At 45.1% G+C, this 22106-nt stretch overlaps 1 protein-coding gene across 1 annotated transcript in view; it reads left to right on the forward strand.

Moving 5' to 3' along the window:
* The window catches only part of LOC141270752 (oocyte zinc finger protein XlCOF8.4-like), a 101526-nt gene that overhangs the window by 74021 nt on the left and 5399 nt on the right, over positions 1-22106 (forward strand). The window contains exons 2-6 of the mRNA XM_073680862.1: positions 14880-15016; positions 15146-15325; positions 15409-15532; positions 15609-15706; positions 18288-18378. Of these exons, the coding sequence (XP_073536963.1) occupies positions 14939-15016; positions 15146-15325; positions 15409-15532; positions 15609-15706; positions 18288-18378 (571 nt within the window). The 5' untranslated portion in view covers positions 14880-14938. The remainder of the gene's footprint in view (positions 1-14879; positions 15017-15145; positions 15326-15408; positions 15533-15608; positions 15707-18287; positions 18379-22106) is intronic.

The following is a 22106-nucleotide window of genomic DNA, read 5'->3' on the forward strand; positions in this document are numbered from 1 at the left end:
GGTCACTTCCTTGGAAATCAGTTCTCGGTGGGCCTCTGGAATTCGGTAGGGCTTCGAATTCACCCGCACATGGGGTTCTGTCAGAACCTCATGTTCTTTGACCGTACACCCCAGGAAATCTGAGAACATGTCTAGGTTCTGCTGCAGCAATTTCCGGCATTGTTGTTTGGGCCTACGACAGCGTTTCGGCTATTGTGACGTCTTCAATGTCTCCTTCTGGCTTAACCAACAAACATGGACTTTCAACTGGATCCCTTCCTTGCCATGCCTTGTTGGAGTAGTTAACTGGCAGGTGGGACAGGATTTTCAATACCTTAGGATTTTCTGGTGACATCTGGGCCAATAGAACCTCCACCTAACTCGTTCTTGGGTTTTATCGACACCCAGGTGGCCACCCAAGACATGTGAATGGGCCCTATCCAACACCCTCCTTGTATAGGGTCCTGTTACCAACAATTGCTCCATTATTGACTCTCTGACCTTATTAACCCGGTACAATAAGTCCCCACTCATCATAAAATAAGGAAATCTGGTGTCGGCCCCCGAATCCTGTGTTATGCCGTTTTTGCCGTTTACAACAGTTACATTTTTGAACGCTTAGTTAGGACTTTATGTTGGCGGACCCCAAATTTTCTCTGGTCACTCCTATCTCAGGAATGTCGACCTCTGGGGATACTACCTCCTGATTTCCCACCATTACACCGGAGGCAAACCCCTCAGGCTCTGGGGTTGGTGAGACTTCTTTAGGGCCAAACCGTCTCTTTCCCGAGAAATTGAGGTCTCCGTCCCTCCCCCACAAGTCCCAAAACAACACAAAGTCCCAGCGTATGATAATCGGGTGCAATAAATCCTGGTCCACGCCAACCTCATGAGACTCAGTATATCGGGCCGTCTCAATGACCACTCTGGTCACTGGATAGTATTTAGCATCCCTGTGAGTGCAGCGGACACCTACCTTCTTCCCAGGGATCAATTGGTGAGGGAGTGTGGCCCTCACGAGGGTTACCAAACTCCCTGAGTCTAGTAGTCCACTCATTTTCAGACCATTCACTTTTACAGGACAAGCTTGGGGCACCTCACCGGGTGGACAGTCCACACTGCAAGCTGGATGTGCGTAGAATGAATACAGGCGTTCCATGCTACAGTCCATTAGCTCGGTTGTCAGGGGACAATGGGAAGCTATATGACATGGGCTGTGCCATCTCCAGCAAATTACATCCCCCGATGAGACCCCCCACCACCCCTTTAGACTTTGGATGCCCCACCCCCTTTTAAGCCTCTTTTTAAACCACTTTTGGATGAGGTGGAGGAGATCAAACATTTGGGAGCGAAGCGGTTTGTCACGGAGATATGCCCAGTGGTGGGCCCCATTGTGTCCTGACAAAAATGATCACCCCTAAGCGCGCCAAAATTTCCGTTTTTCAATATCGTATATTCTTTGGCATCCTCTAAGGCTAGATCATAGTAGGACTTTTGTGGCTCCCCTGTTAAATATGACACCAGGGCTTCTGCCCACTGCTCTGGCGGGAGTTTCTCCCTATCAGCAACCCTTTCAAAAATGGTTAAAAAAGCCTCTCCTTGTCGTCTCCCGTGATAATTTTCTGCATGGCTCTCCTCACCGCCTTCCAGATAGAAAAATTATAAGCTGACCTTGGAGTCGGAGCTGCCGCCATGCCATGAACTGCTTCTGTGTGTAATTCAATCTGCTGCTGCTGTTGTCGGTTCTGCTGTTGCTGGTGTGGCTGCTGTATTTGTTGCTGGTACTGCTACTGAAGCTGTTGCATCAGCAGCTTACTAGTCTCCTGTTGTGCCAGCTGCTGCTGCCGTAGTGGTTGTTGGTGTTTCTGGGCTTGCACCGGTGTTTAATCAGGTCCTCCATGCTGTGTGATGTTGCTCTCTGGCTTATAGCTGTCTTCACCCAAGACATGCAGTGCTTTTGTAGCAGTCACATGTGTTCCCTGGGAATGCTGCCCGCATTTCTAACACCAAATGTAACAATGCTACTCACTTGGGAGCGATATGAGGTATCACAGGATCCATTTCTACCTAAAGTCTGGCTGGTTTATTTCAGTCCTCATAAACCACATCACAGGAAATCTTAAATACCGTGGCACAAATTGATATATAAAATAACAAATCCATACAATAGTGCTGGCTAGCCTGTCTGGCTTAGAGTCCAGCATCTCAGTCCTTTAGCAAAGGAACTCAATCCAGGAGATCTGTACACCTCTATACCCACAGACATGTGTGAGATAAACAAGGAAAGCAAGTCCACAAAAAACATGACCATGTTTTCCTTGTGTAGTTTGTACAGGATAATACTTATTGGAGACATCAGAAATGTATTACAGTAAAATGAGATAAAAAATCCTCAGATCTCATCTTTCCTTCTACCCAAGCAACCAATCAGCGCTCAGTTTTCATTTTACTGGAGAAACCAGTCAGAGCTCAGCTTTCACTTTACCACAGCAGTCTAAGGCTATGTGCCCATGATGCGGAAATGCTCCCGATTTTTTCCTGGCAGAAAAAACGCATGCGGATTGTACATGCGTTTTTCCTGCCAGGGACAAGCGGAAATGAAGCGTTCTTCACATGCATTTCCGCATGATTTTAGCATCACTTGGAAAGTGCTTGACAACTTGGTCACACTATATAAATCCATGCAAATGGCATGGATTTATATAGTGTGACCGAAAGAATGGTAAAAAATAAATATTATACTTACCTTCTGATGGCCCCTGGTGTCCTTATCCAATGCGTCTCGGCTTGCCGGCAGCTCGCGGTAGACTAAAGGACCTGCCGACGTCAGTGGTCGCGTGACCCGTCACATGACTAAATGACGTCATGGCAGGTCCTTGAGTCCACTGCGATCTGCCTGAAGCCAAGACAAAGACACCAGGGGCCATCATTAGGTAAGTATAATGTTTATTTTTTATTTTATTCTTTTTTTTACAGGTACTATGGTACCCGGGTCCGGAGGAGAGTCTCCTCTCCTCCACACCCGGGTACCATCTGCACATTGAAACGCATGGATTCCGCATGTACAGATGCAGTGATGCAGATTCCATGCGTTCTAATGCAAGTCAATGGCGGCGAAAACTCAGCGCTTCCGCAAAATAATTGGTAGTGTTGCCTTTTTTTCCGCAATGATAATCCGCAGTGGAAATTTCCACAGCATGTGCACAGCACATGCGGATTATCATTGGGGAACATGGCAGACCTTCTATCAAGCGTTTCTGCAACGGAATTGCCGCTGCGGAAACGCTTAAAAAACGCATCGTGGGCACACAGCCTTAAAGTTGAATGACGACCATCGTCTCCTTCCTGTCAGTCATGGACCTCTGTGGAGGGCAGGAGTGTTATGTGTGTGAGTGTGTAACATGGCGTGTTGCGATACCGTAGGCCGATGTACGCACCGAATCATTCACAGAAACGCATGACTGTTCTGCTTCATAATTTCCATATTTCCATTAATAAGCAGGATACATGGTTTGGTTTGACAAATAAATATAGAACCCACCAGGAGAGGATTATCAGAAGTCTGAGGTAACCAACTGGTTGCCGTGTACTGAAATCTCACCTCATGCCACCGAGTGTCAACAGTGAAAGGGATAAAGGCAGGGGAGAAATAGAAGTGTCTGATGTGCTGTATGTGGCCACAGGATATGATAGTAGACGACCATATCGGCCCACTGACATAAGGCGCCAGAACCTAATATAGACCACGTGTAACTAATCTTGTTACATACACAGCTCTGTACACACACGGCTATGCTACATACACATCATACACACACGTCTCAGCTACATACACACATAAACTTCCCCTCATCCAGCACCATGACAACCAGCACAGCAGAGTCCTGCAGACACTGAGGCCCCTGATCATGTGACCCCTGACTCCTCCCCTCCTGTGACATCATCACAGGTCCTGTGCGCACAGAACAGCCATATATCCAGTGTGCGGCTCTGCAGGTGGAGGTATGTGGAGATTCCCCATTACTATTAACTCCCTCAGTGCTGAGCCTGTGATAAATCCCTGTATGTGACTATAATGTGATTGTGTGTTATACCGGGGGCAGGACGGGGCCATGACTGGATGTAGTGATCATGTGAAGCCGGTAACAGCTCCGGAGATTTCTTACATGGGATCTTTATGATGTTACATCGTCATCTTCTCCCCATTCAGGTCCCTACAATATCGGATCCTCTCAGTGGAGATCTTCTATATAAGAGTATTTTCCTGATTGACCCTACACATAAACTTCCCCTCATCCAGCACCATGACAACCAGCACAGCAGAGTCCTGCAGACACTGAGGCCCCTGATCATGTGACCCCTGACTCCTCCCCTCCTGTGACCTCATCACAGGTCCTGTGTGCACAGAGCAGCCATATATGTGGTGGCGGCTCTGCAGGTGGAGGTATGTGGAGATTCCTCATTACTATTAACCCCCTCAGTGCTGCGATCACATTCCAAGAAGCATACTTATTTAGATTTATCCTGTGGTTTTGGTGCTGGATTGGAGATATTATGTGATAAATTTCTGTATGTGCCTCGGGGTTCGATCTGGCAGTCCAGTGGTCTTCTGTTGGCATCTCAGCCGATCCTGACGCTGTCCGGGTGCTGATTACCTTTTGACTTTCCTCCATTCCATTCTGACAGCTGGTGTTTTCCATTTCTATCTAGCTTTTCCTATCACACTGCAGGTGCTTCTATTTAATCCTCTCTCCTGTATGTATTATCTTCTGGTGATTGATTCATTTAGATCTTCTGTCTGTTGATGCTTAGATCCAGTCTGTGAGTTTCCAGCAAAGGGTTTCCGCCTTGCTGTTTCTTCACTTCACTTTAATAATAATAATAATAATAATAATAATAACAATAATAATAATAATAATTTTTATTTCTATAGCGCCAACATATTCCGCAGCACTTTACATTTTAGAGGGGACTTGTACAGACAATAAAAGACATTACAGAAAAACAATAATCACATAAATCAACACATACCAGGAGGAGAGAGGGCCAAACTCGCAAGCCTACAGTCTATGAGGAAATAGGGGAGACACGAAAGGTGGATGGTAGCAATTGCTTGTATTGTGCGGTCAACCATCAATGTAATAAATAGGGTAATCACATAATGCTAACTGAATCAGTCACCAACCAGTATGTGAACAAGTACAGACACAGAAGTGTATTAAGTACATGGGGGGGTGTGAACAGATAATACGAGGGTCCTGATTTGGAAGAAGTGTTGTATGGGAAAAAAAAGGGATAGTTAGATAAGTGAGGTGAGGCGATAGCCCAGTCTAAAAAATGTGTTTTTAGGGTATGCTTAAAACTGTGGGTATTGGGGACTAAACGAAGAGTCCTGGGTAGTGTGTTCCAAAGAATTGGCGCAGCACGTGAGAAGTTTTGGAGACAGGAGTGGGAAGTTCGCATTATTGAGGATGTTAATCTCTGGTCTTTAGCAGAATGGAGGGCACGGGTAGGGTGGTAGACTGAGACGAGGGAGGAGATGTAATGCGGTGCTGAAGCATGGAGCACTTTGTGGGTAAGGGTGATGAGTTTCTATTGAACTCTATAGCGGATAGGTAACCAATGCAATGACTGGCACAGGGTGGAGGCATCGGTGTAGCGGTTGGCGAAGAATATGATCCTGGCTGCCGCATTCAGGACAGATTGGAGAGGGGAGAGTTTACTAAAGAGGGAGACCAATTACGAATTGGAATCTCGTAGTAGAGAGTTGCAGTAGTTCAGACGAGAATGAATCAGAGCCACAGTAAGAGTTTTTGCAGAGTCAAAGGTAAGAAAAGGTCGAATTCTAGAAATGCTTTTGAGGTGGAGATGACATGAGCAGGCGAGTGATTGGATCTGGGGAGAGAAGGAAAGATCTAAATCAAGTATGACCCCGAGACTGCGGACTTGTTGCTGGGGAGTAATGGTGAAGCCACACACGGAGATGGCAATATTAGGCATAGGAAGGTTAGTGGAGGGAGGAAACACAAGAAGTTCAGTTTTTGACGGGTTCAGATTCAGATAGAGGGAGGACATCATGATAGAGACGGTGGAAATACAATCGCTGGTGTTTTGTAGATTTAGCTGTTAGATCATTAGAGACTTTAGTGAGGGCAGTTTCAGTGAAGTGTAAAGAGCAGAAACCGAATTGTAGAGGGTCAAGAAGAGAGTTATCTGAGACATAGCGGAAAGTAATGGATGTATGATGGAGTGTTTAAATGAGAAGGGAAAGATACCGGATGAGAGACAGAGATTAAATATTTTAGTTAGATGAGTGGTAACAGCTGGGGAAAGGGACTAAGGAGATGTGAGGGAATAGGGTCACTGGTGTAGGTAGTAGGTGTCACGGGTGTGTTGCCACGAAGATCGTCACGAGTACACAGCCTGACTTCTCGCAGCTGACTTGTTGGTGCTTTGTGTTTCTCGGCAGTGAGGGAGTTAATTCTCTCTCTCTCTCTGGGCTAGATGAGGTCCAGCCTCGCCCAGCTGCAATCAATACTTCTGTAGTGAGACTCCTTCATATACCTGCTGGTCTGTTTGGGAGGTGTCGGTGAAAGCATTTCATTCAGACTGACAGAGCGGATCGTGGTGTTTGGAGTTGCTGAGATAAGTGTATTTGGAAGTGTTTTTTCCCTTTCCTCTCTTTATCATTTATCTCCTTTCCCGTTGGTTTTCCCTCTGTTGTAGTTGAGTAGTTGTTTGTATGCAAGGTGGTTTTGGTTTTTCCCTTGTACTGTCTCGTTCGTCTAAATACTGTGTTTGGGCATATTATTTCTTGTTCCCTTTGGTTGTGATCGGGGTCCTTCTCAGGACTAGATTACTGAGGTGCAGGGATCTTCAGGAGGTAGGGGTTACGCTGGCGGCCTGGACCTCTGTACCTTTAACAGTACCTCCAGGTTGAGGGATTAGTCAGGGCCCCAGCTTAGGGTCAGCTTAGGCCCCCTACCTCCAGTATACAGAGACAGCGTGACATTTTCACCGACCCACTTAGTTTTTCTCCAGCTACTATGGATCCAGTAGCCGGTCTAGCTCGGCAATTGCAGAGTTTGTCCATGGAGCTGGCGGACGTTAGGTCCAAGGTTTGGCATCCTCAGGAGCAAGCCGGACCAGAACCTAAAGTAGCTCTCCCTGATAGGTTCACTGGGGGGCGGGACAAGTTTTTTGTTTTCCGGGAGGCATGTAAATTGTACTTTCGGCTGCGGCCTCGGTCATCGGGGAGTGAAGAACAAAGGGTGGGAATTGTCATCTCGCTCCTACAAGGGGACCCACAATCTTGGGCGTTCTCTCTTCCCCCGGGTTCCCCGGCTCTCCAGTCAGTGGATAGGTTTTTCGCTGCCCTGGGACTCGTATATGATGACCCAGATCGGATCTCCCTTGCTGAGTCTAAGTTACGTAGGATCCAGCAGGGAGATCGTCCGGCAGAGGAATTCTGTTCGGAGTTCCGTAGGTGGGCCACGGACACCCAGTGGAATGACCCGGCTCTTAGGAGCCAGTTTTGTCATGGTTTATCCGACAAATTACAGGATGTGTTGGCACAGTATGACTCTCCCGTGTCTCTGGAAGCCGCTATGGCCCTCGCTATTCGCGTGGACAGACGGCTTCGGGAGAGGTGCGGGATAACTCTACCCCCTGTGATGACTCCACCTCCTACAAGGTCCCCTCATATGGTGGTTCCCCTGGTCAGTCCAGAGGAGCCTATGCAATTAGGAGGGACATCATTTCGGGGGAGGGGACCGGTGGTGCGCCATAAGGCAGGAAGGTGTTTCTTCTGCGGGAGAAAGGGACATTTTATTGGGGGGTGTCCATCCCGTCCCTTGCAGAGTGAAGAGTCGTCGGAAAACTGTTGATCCCAGGTTGTGTGGTGGACGGCAATCTGGGAGTAGGTATTTCGTCCCTAGGTTCGTCTCAGTTTCTCGTACCGGCGGAGGTGGTGGTGGGTACGAGAACTGAGAGGCTATCTGTTCTTCTGGATAGTGGGGCCGGGGCTAATCTGGTTGATGCTCGGTTTGCCCGGGTTCAAGGTATGCGGTTGAGTGAGTTGGCTAAACCCATCCCCATATTCTCGATCGATGCCAGGCCTCTCGGGCAGGGAAGTTTTTTGCAAGTTGTGCATGACGTAAAACTTCAAGTGGGGGCAATACATAAAGAACTGTTGTCTTGCTATGTGTTGGAGGGTCTTCCCACTCCTATTGTGTTGGGCCTTCCTTGGTTAGCTAAGCATAACCCGGTTATTAATTGGCAAACCAGGGAGATAAGCCAATGGAGTAAATTCTGTAATAAAAACTGCATGAACACGGTCATTGGTGCGGTTACTCCTTGGGTCTTACCTCCATTTCTGGCGGACTTTGAGGATGTATTCTCGGAGAAAGGGTGTCAGGAACTACCTCCTCATCGCGTGTATGACTGTTCTGTAAAACTGCTCCCTGAGGCCAAGTTACCTAAAGCTAGGTTGTATAACCTTTCTGGTCCTGAGAGGCAGGCCATGAAGGATTATATCTCAGAAAGTCTGGCTAAGGGGCATATTAGACCTTCATCTTCACCGGTGGCTGCGGGGTTCTTCTTTGTTAAGAAGAAAGATGGAGGCCTACGCCCTTGCCTGGATTTCCGTGAACTTAATCGGATTACGGTCCGAGATCCGTATCCGCTCCCACTTATTCCCGATCTCTTTAATCAGATCGTGGGCGCCAAATGGTTTTCTAAGTTGGATCTCAGGGGGGCGTACAATCTGATTAGGATGAAGGAGGGGGATGAGTGGAAGACGGCGTTTAACACTCCGGAGGGGCATTATGAGAACCTTGTCATGCCATTCGGTCTGACTAATGCCCCGGCGGTGTTTCAACACTTTGTTAATGACATTTTTCGCCGCTTGGTGGGACAGTTTGTTGTCATATATCTGGATGATATCCTAATTTACTCGCCGGATCTGGTGTCTCATCAGGAGCACGTTAGGCAGGTGTTACAGATCTTGCGGGATAATAAACTGTATGCCAAGTGGGAAAAGTGTGTGTTCGCCGTACAGGAACTCCAGTTTTTAGGCTTCCTGGTTTCAGCGTCCGGTTTTCGTATGGACCCTGGGAAAGTGCGGGCAGTTCTTGAGTGGGATCGGCCAGAGAATCTTAAGGCACTACAACGTTTCCTGGGGTTTGCTAATTATTACCGGAAGTTCATTCGTAATTTCTCGTCCATGGTTAAGCCTCTCACTGACATGACTAAAAAGGGGACGGATTTTTCCAGGTGGTCTGTCAAGGCTTGTCAAGCATTCTCCTCTTTGAAAAAATGTTTTGCCTCGGCGCCCATACTCATTCAACCTGATGCGTCTCAGCCATTCATTGTAGAGGTAGACGCTTCCGAGGTAGGGGTGGGAGCAGTATTGTCACAGGGTTCGTCCCCTGGTAAGTGGCATCCGTGCGCCTTTTTCTCTAAAAAATTGTCGTCCGCTGAGAGGAATTACGATGTCGGCAATAGGGAACTCTTGGCCATTAAGTTAGCTTTTGAGGAGTGGCGCCATTTTCTGGAGGGGGCTGTTCATCCGGTCACCGTCATCACCGATCACAAGAACCTGCTATATCTGGAGTCCGCGAAACGTCTGAATCCCAGACAAGCTAGGTGGTCATTGTTTTTTACCAGGTTTAATTTTGTCGTTACATATCGTCCTGGGTCAAAAAATGTAAAGGCGGATGCCTTATCTCGTAGTTTCCCGGGGGCCGGGAATACGGACGACCCGATTCCTATCCTTCAGGAGGGGGTGGTGGTTTCGGCAGTATGCTCTGAGCTGGAGGAGGAGGTATTGGAGGCTCAGGGGGACGCCCCTGTTGGACCTCCAGGGAGATTGTTTGTTCCAGATCAGTTGCGACAAAAGGTGATCGAGGCACACCATAACTCAGTTTTTGCAGGACACCCGGGGAGTAAAGCTACTGTGGATCTCCTCTCGCGTCGGTTTTGGTGGCCTAATTTACATAAGGAGGTGGTAACTTTTGTCGCGTCCTGTGGGGTTTGTGCGCGCTCTAAGACCTCACATACCCGTCCGTCTGGGGCCCTCTTACCTTTGAAGATCCCGGAGCGTCCTTGGACTCATCTGTCTATGGACTTTATTACGGACCTCCCTCCGTCTTCGGGTAAAACGGTCATACTCGTTGTAGTGGACAGGTTCAGCAAGATGGCACATTTTATCGCTCTTCCGGCTCTCCCTAATGCTAAAACTCTTGCGCAGGTGTTCATTGGGGAGATTGTGAGGCTTCACGGGGTACCCTCCGAGGTGGTGTCTGATCGGGGGTCTCAGTTTGTGTCTAAGTTCTGGAAGGCGTTTTGTGCACGGCGGGGGATGCAGTTGTCATTCTCATCGGCTTTTCATCCTCAGACCAATGGTCAGACGGAACGTATGAACCAGAGCTTGGAGACATATCTCCGGTGTTTTGTGTCAGAGAACCAGGAGGACTGGGCTTCTTTCTTACCTCTGGCAGAGTTTGCTCTTAATAATAGGCGGAGCGAGTCCACTGGTAAGTCCCCGTTTTTTGGGGCATATGGTTTTCACCCCCAGTTTTGTACTTTCAGTGGGGGGGGCTCTTCGGGGGTTCCTGAGGAGGAACGATTTTCCTCATCTCTCGCTTCAGTATGGAGAGGGGTGCTGAAGAATCTGAATACTATGGGGAACCGATACAAACGTAGGAGGAGAGTGTCTGGTCCGGACCTAAGTGTGAACGATCGGGTATGGTTGTCTACGAGGAATATAAAACTTAAGGTTCCCTCCTGGAAACTGGGTCCCAGGTTCATCGGGCCATACAGAATCAGTTCTATTATTAATCCGGTGGCATTCCGTCTTGACCTCCCCCCTACGTTTAAAATTCACAACGTGTTTCACAGATCATTGCTTAAGAGGTATGTGGCGCCGGTGGTACCGTCACTTTTACCTCCCCCTCCAGTGGTTGTCAATGGTAACTTGGAGTTCCAGGTATCGAGGGTCATTGATTCACGCTTTAATCGCCGGTCCCTTCAGTACCTGGTTCATTGGAAGGGGTATGGTCCTGAGGAGAGGATGTGGGTTCCTGCGTCGGATATCAGCGCAGACCGATTAGTTCGGGCCTTCCACACGACTCACCCGGATAAACCTGGCCCTGAGGGTCCGGAGGCCCCTCGTAGAAGGGGGGGTACTGTCACGGGTGTGTTGCCACGAAGATCGTCACGAGTACACAGCCTGACTTCTCGCAGCTGACTTGTTGGTGCTTTGTGTTTCTCGGCAGTGAGGGAGTTAATTCTCTCTCTCTCTCTGGGCTAGATGAGGTCCAGCCTCGCCTAGCTGCAATCAATACTTCTGTAGTGAGACTCCTTCATATACCTGCTGGTCTGTTTGGGAGGTGTCGGTGAAAGCATTTCATTCAGACTGACAGAGCGGATCGTGGTGTTTGGAGTTGCTGAGATAAGTGTATTTGGAAGTGTTTTTTCCCTTTCCTCTCTTTATCATTTATCTCCTTTCCCGTTGGTTTTCCCTCTGTTGTAGTTGAGTAGTTGTTTGTATGCAAGGTGGTTTTGGTTTTTCCCTTGTACTGTCTCGTTCGTCTAAATACTGTGTTTGGGCATATTATTTCTTGTTCCCTTTGGTTGTGATCGGGGTCCTTCTCAGGACTAGATTACTGAGGTGCAGGGATCTTCAGGAGGTAGGGGTTACGCTGGCGGCCTGGACCTCTGTACCTTTAACAGTACCTCCAGGTTGAGGGATTAGTCAGGGCCCCAGCTTAGGGTCAGCTTAGGCCCCCTACCTCCAGTATACAGAGACAGCGTGACAGTAGGGCGCAAGAAGCCTGATTACTTCTTCTTCCGTGACTGGTTCAAAGACAGAGAGTGAGCTAGATGTAATGGGAGATGGAGGACCCTTCATGATATTAGGGGATTGGGAGAAAATTTCCTGTCTGATATGGTCAATTTTTTCTTTGATATAATTAGCCTGATCGTCAGCGCTGAGGTCGGTAGTCGGGAGTTTCGTTCGTGGATGTAGGAGGGAATGAAAAGTGTCAAAGAGGCGTTTAGGATTTTTGGAAAGTGAGGTGATGAGGGTATTGAAATAGGTTTGTTTGGAGAGGTGAAGGGCGGAGTTGCATGTTTTAAGCATAAACTTATAATGGATGAAATCTTCGGCCAGATTGGATTTTCTCCACAGACGTTCAGCTCACCTGGAGCACCGCTGGAGAAAACGTGTTTGTAGCATGTGCCAGGGTTGTCGCCGTTTGTGCTGAGTTGTTCTATTTGTGGGAGGTGCGGCTTCATCCAGGGCGCATAGCATTATTTTGTTATAGTGTTTCAATGCAGAGTCAGGACATGAGAGGGAGGAGATCGGGGCCAATGATGTCTGCAATTTCTTTATAAGTTTCTGGGTGTTAATGGCACCTATATTTCAAGTGTGGTAAGTCGGGGTGTCCTGAGCGGAGCGACAGTTACTGACAGAGAATGACAGAAGGTTGTGGTCAGAGAGCGGGAGAGCGGGAGAGGGAAGTTAGTAAAATCATGTATAAAGAAGGTAAAATCCGGTGCCACATGCGATAAATCCTTTTATTCCAAAAATATAAAAATCACAACATGTCCCTAGGAGGGGAACAACTGGACGCGTTTCGAGGACACCGCCCCTTAATCGTCAGTATACAAATAAATTAAAAAACAACACATTTATAATAAAAACTGTGACCACCCCTAAACATGTGTGATAGATTAGTATACAAATTAGGATATTAACTCCAACTTAGACAAGATTTGCGTGCAACGAATTCACATAGAATATTCAGATATAAACTTAGGGAAAAAACAAACAAACAAAGAAAAATTGTGGATATTGAAATTAAATGCACGGATACCGCAAGGTATGAATTATAGATCAGATTTAATGTTTTTCTATTAAATTATGCATATATGCTTGCACTTACAATATTATATGCATGTTCTGTTTCTGTGCATTTATATGGCAAATCTATTACATTTATAAAAAAAAAAAAAAATTTTGTGTGTTTTTTTTTTTTCCCCTTAGTTTATATCTGAATATTCTATGAGAATTCGTTGCACGCAAATCTTATCTAAGTAGGAGTTAATATCCTAATTTGTATACTAATATATCACACATGTTTAGGGGTGGTCACAGTTTTTATTATAAATGTTTTGTTTTTTAATTCATTTGTATACTGACGATTAAGGGGCTGTGTCCTCGAAACGCGTCCAGTTGTTCCCCTCCTAGGGACATGTTGTGATTTTTATATTTTTGGAATAAAAGGATTTATCGCATGTGGCACCGGATTTTACCTTCTTTATATATCCTTGCAAGTGTATGCTGGACACTAATCCGTGAGCCTGGGATTCCTGTGAGTATCAGGTGATATGAGCTAATTATCTTTTTTCAGTCTACTAGTAAAATCATGCACTGAGCAGAGTTGGGAGAAGATCAGGTCCGGCGTGTTTCCATCTTTGTGAGTAGGAGAGTTAGTAAGCTGTGAAAGGCCGAAGTAGGAGGTTAGAGATAAAAGTTGGGAGGCAGATGGGGAGAGTGGGTTTCTGATGGGGATGTTGAAGTCCCCTATGATGAGGGTTGGGATGTCACAGGATACAAAGTGAGGAAGCCAGGTGGCAAAGTGACCCAAGAACTGACGAGAGGGGCTCGGAGGGCGATACACAACGACCACTTGCAGGGAGAAGGGCCGGTAGAGTCTGACAGTGTGGACCTCAAAAGAAGGGAAGATAAGTGAGGGTACTGGGGGGATAACCTAAAAAGTACATTTGGCTGATAGGAGCAGACCAACGCCTCCACCTTGTCTGCTTTCAGGTCTGGGGGTATGTGAAAACTGTGGGCCACCATACAAGAGAGCAGCAGTGGTGGTGGTGTCCGGCTGCTGGATCCAGGTTTCAGTAAGAGCCAGAATGTTAAGGGAATTTGAAAGGAAAAAGTCATGGATGTAGGAGAGTTTGTTACATACTGACCAAGGATTCCAAAGGGCACAGTTGAAGGAGACAGAAGGCATGCAAGGAATACTAATGAGATTAGCAGGGTTTCTGAGTGTAGCAGAGTGTTGTAATAAATAATAGAAAAAATTCAGCTCATCCCTGAGACGCTGTTTCAATCCGGGAGGAGCACGGTATCGCCGCTGCTGCACAGCGCTGAAGGTAATTGAGGAAATTAGAGTTGGAACCAGCTCAACACACCGGAGTAATTAAAAATTCGCAAAATCTTATTTGGAAATCCTTCAAAAATAAAATTGCTGAAAAATTGGGCATCTCAGACAACAAAGCAATAAAGAGGGGTGGTGTGTATTAAAGGAATCAGTCCATACGTGTTTCGAGCTACATGGCTCTTGAACACCGGATGCAGAGTGTTGCACCTATCTTCTGTTTGTTGTTAGGAGCTAGGCAGAGTATTTGTGTTATTCTTTGTTTGGTATTTCATTATTTACCTTATTCACTCTGGGAACTGTTCTTTGTGCAGTACATTTCTCCTCTTGAAGGTAATTCACACTCTGCTTTGCCCTCTGGTTCTTTAGGAGGAACGTGAAGCAACTCGACAACTGTTTAGGCAGTTCTAGGTCCAAGTTGTCATCTCCTAGTTTGTGATTAGTGCTATTTCTGTACCCGCATTTACCACTAAGTATTGCGGTGTCTGAATACCTAATCTGTCCAAGAGTCTGCAGGGTCAGTTGTGGTTTTTAGTGTTTAACCAATTATTCCGGAGTGATCTACACAGGCATAACAATGTGACTATAATTGAATTTTGTGTCATACCGGTGGCAGGATGGGGCCATGACTGGACGTAGTGACCATGTGAAACCGATAACAGCTCTGGAGATTTCTTACATGGGATTTTTATGATATTATATCATCATCTTCTCCCCATTCAGATCCCTACAATATCAGATCTTCTCAGTATAAGAGAAAATTCCTGATTGATCCGTCAAGGATGGATAGGGAAAGGGACAAGATGGCGGAAAGGATATTACACCTCACCCTAGAGATCCTCTTCCGGCTTACTGGAGAGGTGAGAGATTCTGATGACGTCACATTACATCATTCTTATCTATGGGAATAACAGATGGACAGAACTGGAGAGGTGAGGACTCTGGAAATGTCTGTAGTGAGATTTATTAATGTGTCTCTCCATAACCAGGATTACACAGTAGTGAAGAAGACCTCTAGTGAGCGCTGTCAGGACCCTGTGTCTGAGGGATGGGGAAGACCCCTGAGCCCAATCATGGGACCTCCACCTCACCCCGTGATACATGAGGACATCAATGACCAGAAGATCCTAGAACTCGCCTACAAGATGATTGAGCTGCTGACTGGCGAGGTGATAGTGCTGGGAATGCTGGGACATTATACAATAATGCTATGAAGGGATCGGGAGGATGATGGTATCATTGTATGTGTCAGGTTCCTATAAGGAGTCAGGATGTCACCGTCTATTTCTCCATGGAGGAGTGGGAGTATTTAGAAGGACACAAAGATCTGTACAAGGACGTCATGATGGAGGTTCCCCAGCCCCTCACATCACCAGGTAATAGACTAAATACACACGGCCAATAATTATCTGTATGTAAAGAATGAATTCAGTCCCTGTATGTTTTTTCCAGTTCTATCCAGTAAGAGGACAACACCAGAGAGATGTCCCCTTCCTCTTCTACCACAAGACTGTAAACAAGAAGATGCTGATGTTCCTCAGGATCATCAGGTAGATGGAGAGAAAGTGTAATGAGATCTCTATGATGTGTAGGAGGCTGTAAAGGTCTTGTGCTCAGTCTTGTTTTTATCTACCAGTATTATACACTGAACAGACAATTTATTAGAGACACCAGCCATTTCCAGATTGGAGCTTCCCTATATGGAAGTTAGACTTGTGATTGCAGAGTGTAGCATGAAATAAAGTCACTCCATATAAGAATGGGAAAATTAAGTGTTCTGAGTGACTTTTAACAATGCATGGTTATCAGTGCTCTGGCCAGGTTGAGTATTTCAAAAATTTCCAACCTCTTGAGGTTTTATGGGGTATACTTATAATGTGGTGATTGAGAAAAAATCCAATGAAAGGGGATCCTTTGGACATAAACAACTCATTAAGGATGATATTAAGACTGGGTTTGAGGAAGAGATGGTGCGCGGTCATGTAAACTGCAGCTGAATACAGCTCTGGTGTCCAACAAATGTGTCCAAATGCACAAATGGGCTAAAGAAGCAGACAACCATTTCCAGTGCCACTACTATCCGTTGGAAAAATGAAAAAAAAAAAATCAATGGACACCTCTTGGGTCCTCTAATATTTGTGGATAAATATTTGGATGCTAGGGCTTATCTAAGCATTCTGTTGGACCAAGTTTATTAGTTTACAACCGCTGTTTACCCAATGGTATAAGGACATTGTACCCAGTCACAATGCTTGATTGCTTCCAGTATCATGGCAGTAAATTTTACTTGCTTTTCAGGCCTTCAACATCCCCAAATCTTATCCCTTTTACGACCTCATCAGCTGTCATGTGCCGCTAAGAGCCATGGGTGGAATCACGATACACCCGCGGCTGGTAACATGTTAAATGCTGCTGTCAAACTCTGACAGCGGCATTTAAAAAGGCCGAGCCGGAGGCGCGTCATAAGACCCGCTCATCGTCGCGCCCGTCACATGATCGTGAGTAGCCAATGGGTTGGCATGAAAACCTAGGGTCTGCAGGAGACCCCTGTGGTTGTCATAGCCGATCTGCTATGAGCGCCGCCCAGCGGTCGGCGTTCATAGCACATGAGCTTTTTTGTTACACATAGCAGGGTTGCAGACCTGCTATGTGTAATACAGGTGATCAGATGATTGCAGCTTCTAGTCTCCCATGGAGACTATTGAAGCCAGTGAACAGTAAAAAAAATGTTTTTAAAAAAATAAAAGTTCAAATCAAACCCTATTCAATTAAACAATTGAAAAAAAATACACATATTTGGTATCGCCTCATGCAGAATCGCCCGATTTATCAATACATAAAAATAATTAATCCGATCGGTAAATGGTGTAGCGAGAAAAAGACTCAAAACACCAGAATTAAGTTTTTTTTGTCGCTGCAACATTGCAATAAAATGCAATGCAGGGGAAGAAAGAATATGATCCAGCTCTCAGATTCATATTTTCACGATGTGTTAAAACCAATAGTCCTTTATTATAAACATTTAAAAAATTAAGGGGAAATATGACAAAATTAATAACAGGTGGCGGGAAACCTCTGGCAAGGGGATGAGGGGGGACGGAGGCAGAAAAAAAATTACGCAACCAGACGCGTTTCGTAGCGTTCTTAGGTTTTGGTATACAAAGTAAAATGCAATAACAGGGAATCAAAACATCATATGTACACCAAAATGGTATCAATAAAAACGTCAGCTCTACTAGCAAAAAATAACTCAGCCCCAGATTCCAAAAAATGGAGATGCTACGGGCCTCGGAAAATTACGCCTTTTTTTTTTTTTTTTTTTTTTAACAAACTTTGGATTTTTTTTCACTACTTAAATAAAAATTAACCTATACATGTTTGGTATGTATGGACTTGTAATGATCTGGAGAATCATAGTTTTAGCATTTAGTGAACATGGTAAAAAAAAAAAACATATATATTGTGCAACTGCACTTTTTTTTTGCAATTTCATTGCACTTGGAATTTTTTTCCCGTTTTCCGGTGCACAATATAATAAAACCAATGGTGTCGATCAAAAGTACAACTCGTCCCTCAAAAAACAAGCCCTCACATGGCCGTATTGACGGAAAGATAAAAAAGTAATAAAGATAAAAAAATAAAGAGGAAAAAATGAAAGCGCAAAAATGGAAAAACACAATGTGGTAAAGGGGTTAATCTTATATATAATTTCTGACACATGGTAGAACAGGTTGTTAAGAGGATGTGAGTACCTCTATTTAATTTGCAAAAATTGCAAGAAGATAATCTGTCCTCATCAGCCAATGTTCCTGCAGAACTATTTTATCACCTAGTGGAAACTATTATATGATGAATTACTGAAGTTCTGGAGGCCAAGGGAGGTCCAATCCTATATTATATATAGGTGTCTCTCCAATAATGTGGCCATTCAGTGTATGCTTTATACTTGGTGGAAATGACAGGATAAAGCTGATCATAGACATTACAAGTTGTCTGGATCTTCTCACAATTTTCTGGTTATGGAGACTGCTGGTATTAACTACTGATGTGGTTGTCTTGTTAATTTATGATCTTTCCTTCTAAATCATTTCTTACGACTTATCCATCTGTCTGTGACTCTATTTGTTCCAGGGTAAAGATCTGCCCCATATTAATACTACAGAGACATTTGTGAGGGGTGATGAGTGGTGTAAAGAGGAGATTCCTACAGATAACCGCACAGGTGAGTAGTGACCACTAAATGCCGAGAAGTCACAGATTCTACTCAGTCACTGAATTGTAGAATTCGTCTTTGATTGTTTTAGGGTTTGTTCACAAGTTTTTTATTATGTGAATTTTTTGGACTAAAGTTTAAACGTCTAAATAAAAAATGCTTATCTACACTATTCTGTATGATCATATATGTAAAAGATATTGTCACGGGTGTGTCAGAAATGACAGACAGTCGCCCTGTAGTTAGTTTCAGAAGATCTCTTCGTTTGGCATTACAGACACCTTCGTAGCTGTCTCAGTCTAGGACCCAGCGGCTACCTCCCTCTGGCTAATTGACACCCAGGCTGGGTGTTTAAATACTGGCTGTTGCTAGAGGGTGATGCCGGTGATATTCTCAGGACCCCTTGTGAAGGCTTGGAGCAAGTGCAGTTCTTTCTTCCTTTCTGGTGCTAAGAGGACGTGTGTGCAATCTCTCTGAAGTAGACTCAAGCTAAGCTACTTCCCCCGTGTCTGTCTCTCCTTGATATCTTTAGTGTTTAGTGGGGACTGACTAGCGCTCATCCCCCCCGTTCCCTAGCCAGACCCTAGCTCTAGGGAAAGACAGGGTTTTAGGTTCCTGTTCGGCGATTGGCGATATTGATCCCCAATATACGGACGGTAGGGAAGGACAGGTTGATAGAGCAGCCAAGGAGGTCTCTATCCCCTCATCCTTAGTGTCTGGGCTCCCTTCCCCTCATCCCTTCGCGTGTCATTTTGTCTTTCTTACACTGTGCGTGACAGATATACTTCTTTATTCACTGTCCAGTATGATGTCTCCAAATATACTTTTCAGTTTTGTGTCAGAGCTTTGAATTCAAAGACTCCTGATTTGGAAGGCGGAAACATTACTAGTGAGCCACAGACTGCACTGTTATGTAAAAGACAATTTTCTCAGCCTGAAAACCTCAATAGCATTCTCCTTTACAAGCAGATTATATTGGTATATAAATAGGGAAATGTTTTTTTTACTTGATAGTTTATTAGAAAAAAAATGACAAGTAAAGGAACCCAGATGGACCCCATAATAATCAATTGGGCTAATCTGCTTCTATTTGCATCAGTTTCATTTTGAACAAGTGTGACCACATCCTAAGGCTGTTTTACCAAAAGAAAAATTATGTCTGTTTGCATCCAATTTGTGAATCAAACTTTTCTACTGGGTCTGTGAAAAAAATCTTATTGCACTTACAGTGGTGGCCAAAAGTATTGGCACCCCTGCAATTCTGTCAGATAATACTCAGTTTCTTCTTGAAAATGATTGCAATCACAAATTCTTTGGTATTATTCTCTTCATTTAATTTGTCTTCAATGAAAAAACACAAAAAGAATTGTCCTAGAGCCAAATTGGATATAATTCCACACCAAACCTAAAAAAGGGGGTGGACAAAAGTATTGCCACTGTTTGAAAAATCATGTGATGCTTCTCTAATTCGTGTAATTAACAGCACCTGTAACTTACCTGTGGCACCTAACAGGTGTTGGCAATAACTAAATCACACTTGCAGCCAGTTAACATGGATTAAAGTTGACTCAACCTCTGTCCTTTGTCCTTGTGTGTACCACATTGAGCATGGAGAAAAGAAAGAAGACCAAAGAACTGTCTGAGGACTTGAGAAACCAAATTGTGAGGAAGCATGAGCAATCTCAAGGCTACAAGTCCATCTCCAAAGACCTGAATGTTCCTGTGTCTTCCGTGCGCAGTGTCATCAAGAAGTTTAAAGCCCATGGCACTGTGGCTAACCTCCCTAGATGTGGACGGAAAAGAAAAATTGACGAGAGATTTCAACGCAAGATTGTGCGGATGGTGGATAAAGAACCTCGACTAACATCCAAACAAGTTCAAGCTGCCCTGCAGTCCGAGGGTACAACAGTGTCAACCCGTACTATCCGTCGGCGTCTGAATGAAAAGGGACTGTATGGTAGGATACCCAGGAAGACCTCACTTCTTACCCCGAGACATAAAAAAGCCAGGCTGGAGTTTGCCAAAACTTACCTGAGAAAGCCTAAAACGTTTTGGAAGAATGTTCTCTAGTCAGATGAGACAAAAGTAGAGCTTTTTGGGAAAAAGCATCAACATAGAGTGTACAGGGAAAAAAAAGAGGCATTCAAAGAAAAGAACACGGTCCCTACAGTCAAACATGGCGGAGGTTCCCTGATGTTTTGGGGTTGCTTTGCTGCCTCTGGCACTGGACTGCTTGACCGTGTGCATGGCATTATGAAGTCTGAAGACTACCAACAAATTTTGCAGCATAATGTAGGGCCCAGTGTGAGAAAGCTGGGTCTCCCTCAGAGGTCATGGGTCTTCCAGCAGGACAATGACCCAAAATACACTTCAAAAAGCACTATAAAATGGTTTGAGAGAAAGCACTGGAGACTTCTAAGGTGGCCAGCAATAAGTTCAGACCTGAATCCCATAGAACACCTGTGGAGAGATCTCAAAATGGCAGTTTGGAGAAGGCACCCTTCAAATATCAGGGACCTGGAGCAGTGTGCCAAAGAAGAATGGTCTACAATTCCAGCAGGGCATTGTAAGAAACTCATTGATGGTTACCGGAAGCGGTTGTTCGCAGTTATTTTGGCTAAAGGTTGTGCAACCAAGTATTAGGCTGAGGGTGCCAATACTTTTGTCTGGCCCATTTTTGGAGTTTTGTGTGAAATGATCAATGATTTGATTTTTGCTTCATTCTCTTTTGTGTTTTTTCCTTGCAAGCAAATTAAATGAAGATAATAATACCAAAGAATTTGTGATTGCAATCATTTTCAGGAAGAAACTGAGTATTATCTGACAGAATTGCAGGGGTGCCAATATTTTTGGCTCCCACTGTAGCTGCCATCAGTTCTGCCATCTGAGTGCTGTCTTTTCTTCACTGAGCAGTTGATGTCAGAAGCTTTGGAAAAACTTTTTTAAATATATAAGAACAAAAATGTTGGATCACACAACGATTATAAAAAGTGACACATGGACGAAAAATGGATCCACCACTTTGAAAAAAATCATTTTATCATCTGTGCACAAAAAAACCCAGATCTGATTAAAGCCTAAAGCCACATTCACATTCTAAAGTACTGTTCGCTGATTACTTTCTCTGGGTGACATCTTTATACATGAGAATGGTATAAAAATGTGCCCCATTCAGCGCAATGAGGTGAATGCAGAAAGACACAACAGCTCAGGTAATGGTCACACTGCAAGTGCATACCTGTCTCCATCTGGGCCTAATGTTAAAGTGGTTGTCCAGTCAAAAGTGATAAGCCACTGCGGGTGACTTAAGACTTATGAATCCCCCCAGCACAGGCACTGTGCGCTGCGGGGATTTGCTGGTATGGGACCCGGGACCGGAAGCCATTCAGTGCCACCATGCTCCATACACTTGTATGGAGCGAGGCCATTCCCTGTCTAGTGACGTGGACGGCCAGTGGGCGCATCTGACTAGAAGGCGCGGCCTAACTCAATACAAGTGTATGGAGAGCGAGACGCGCCCACTGTCTGGGGGTATGTATAACGTATACATACCCTCCGTAACCGGAACTCATACCGGCGAATCCGCACAGTGCCTGTGCTGGGGATTCATAAGTCTGCAGTCACACAGAGTGACTGCAGACTTATCACTTTTTTACCGGACAACCCTTTTAACATTACATTTTCCATAAAATATCATACATATGACCTCCGACCAAATGCATTGAGTATGAGGTTAA

Source organism: Phyllobates terribilis, unplaced genomic scaffold, assembly GCF_046119375.1.
Source record: "Phyllobates terribilis strain yellow unplaced genomic scaffold, ASM4611937v1 Scaffold_5__5_contigs__length_657084704, whole genome shotgun sequence".
Taxonomy (NCBI): Eukaryota; Metazoa; Chordata; class Amphibia; order Anura; family Dendrobatidae; genus Phyllobates; species Phyllobates terribilis.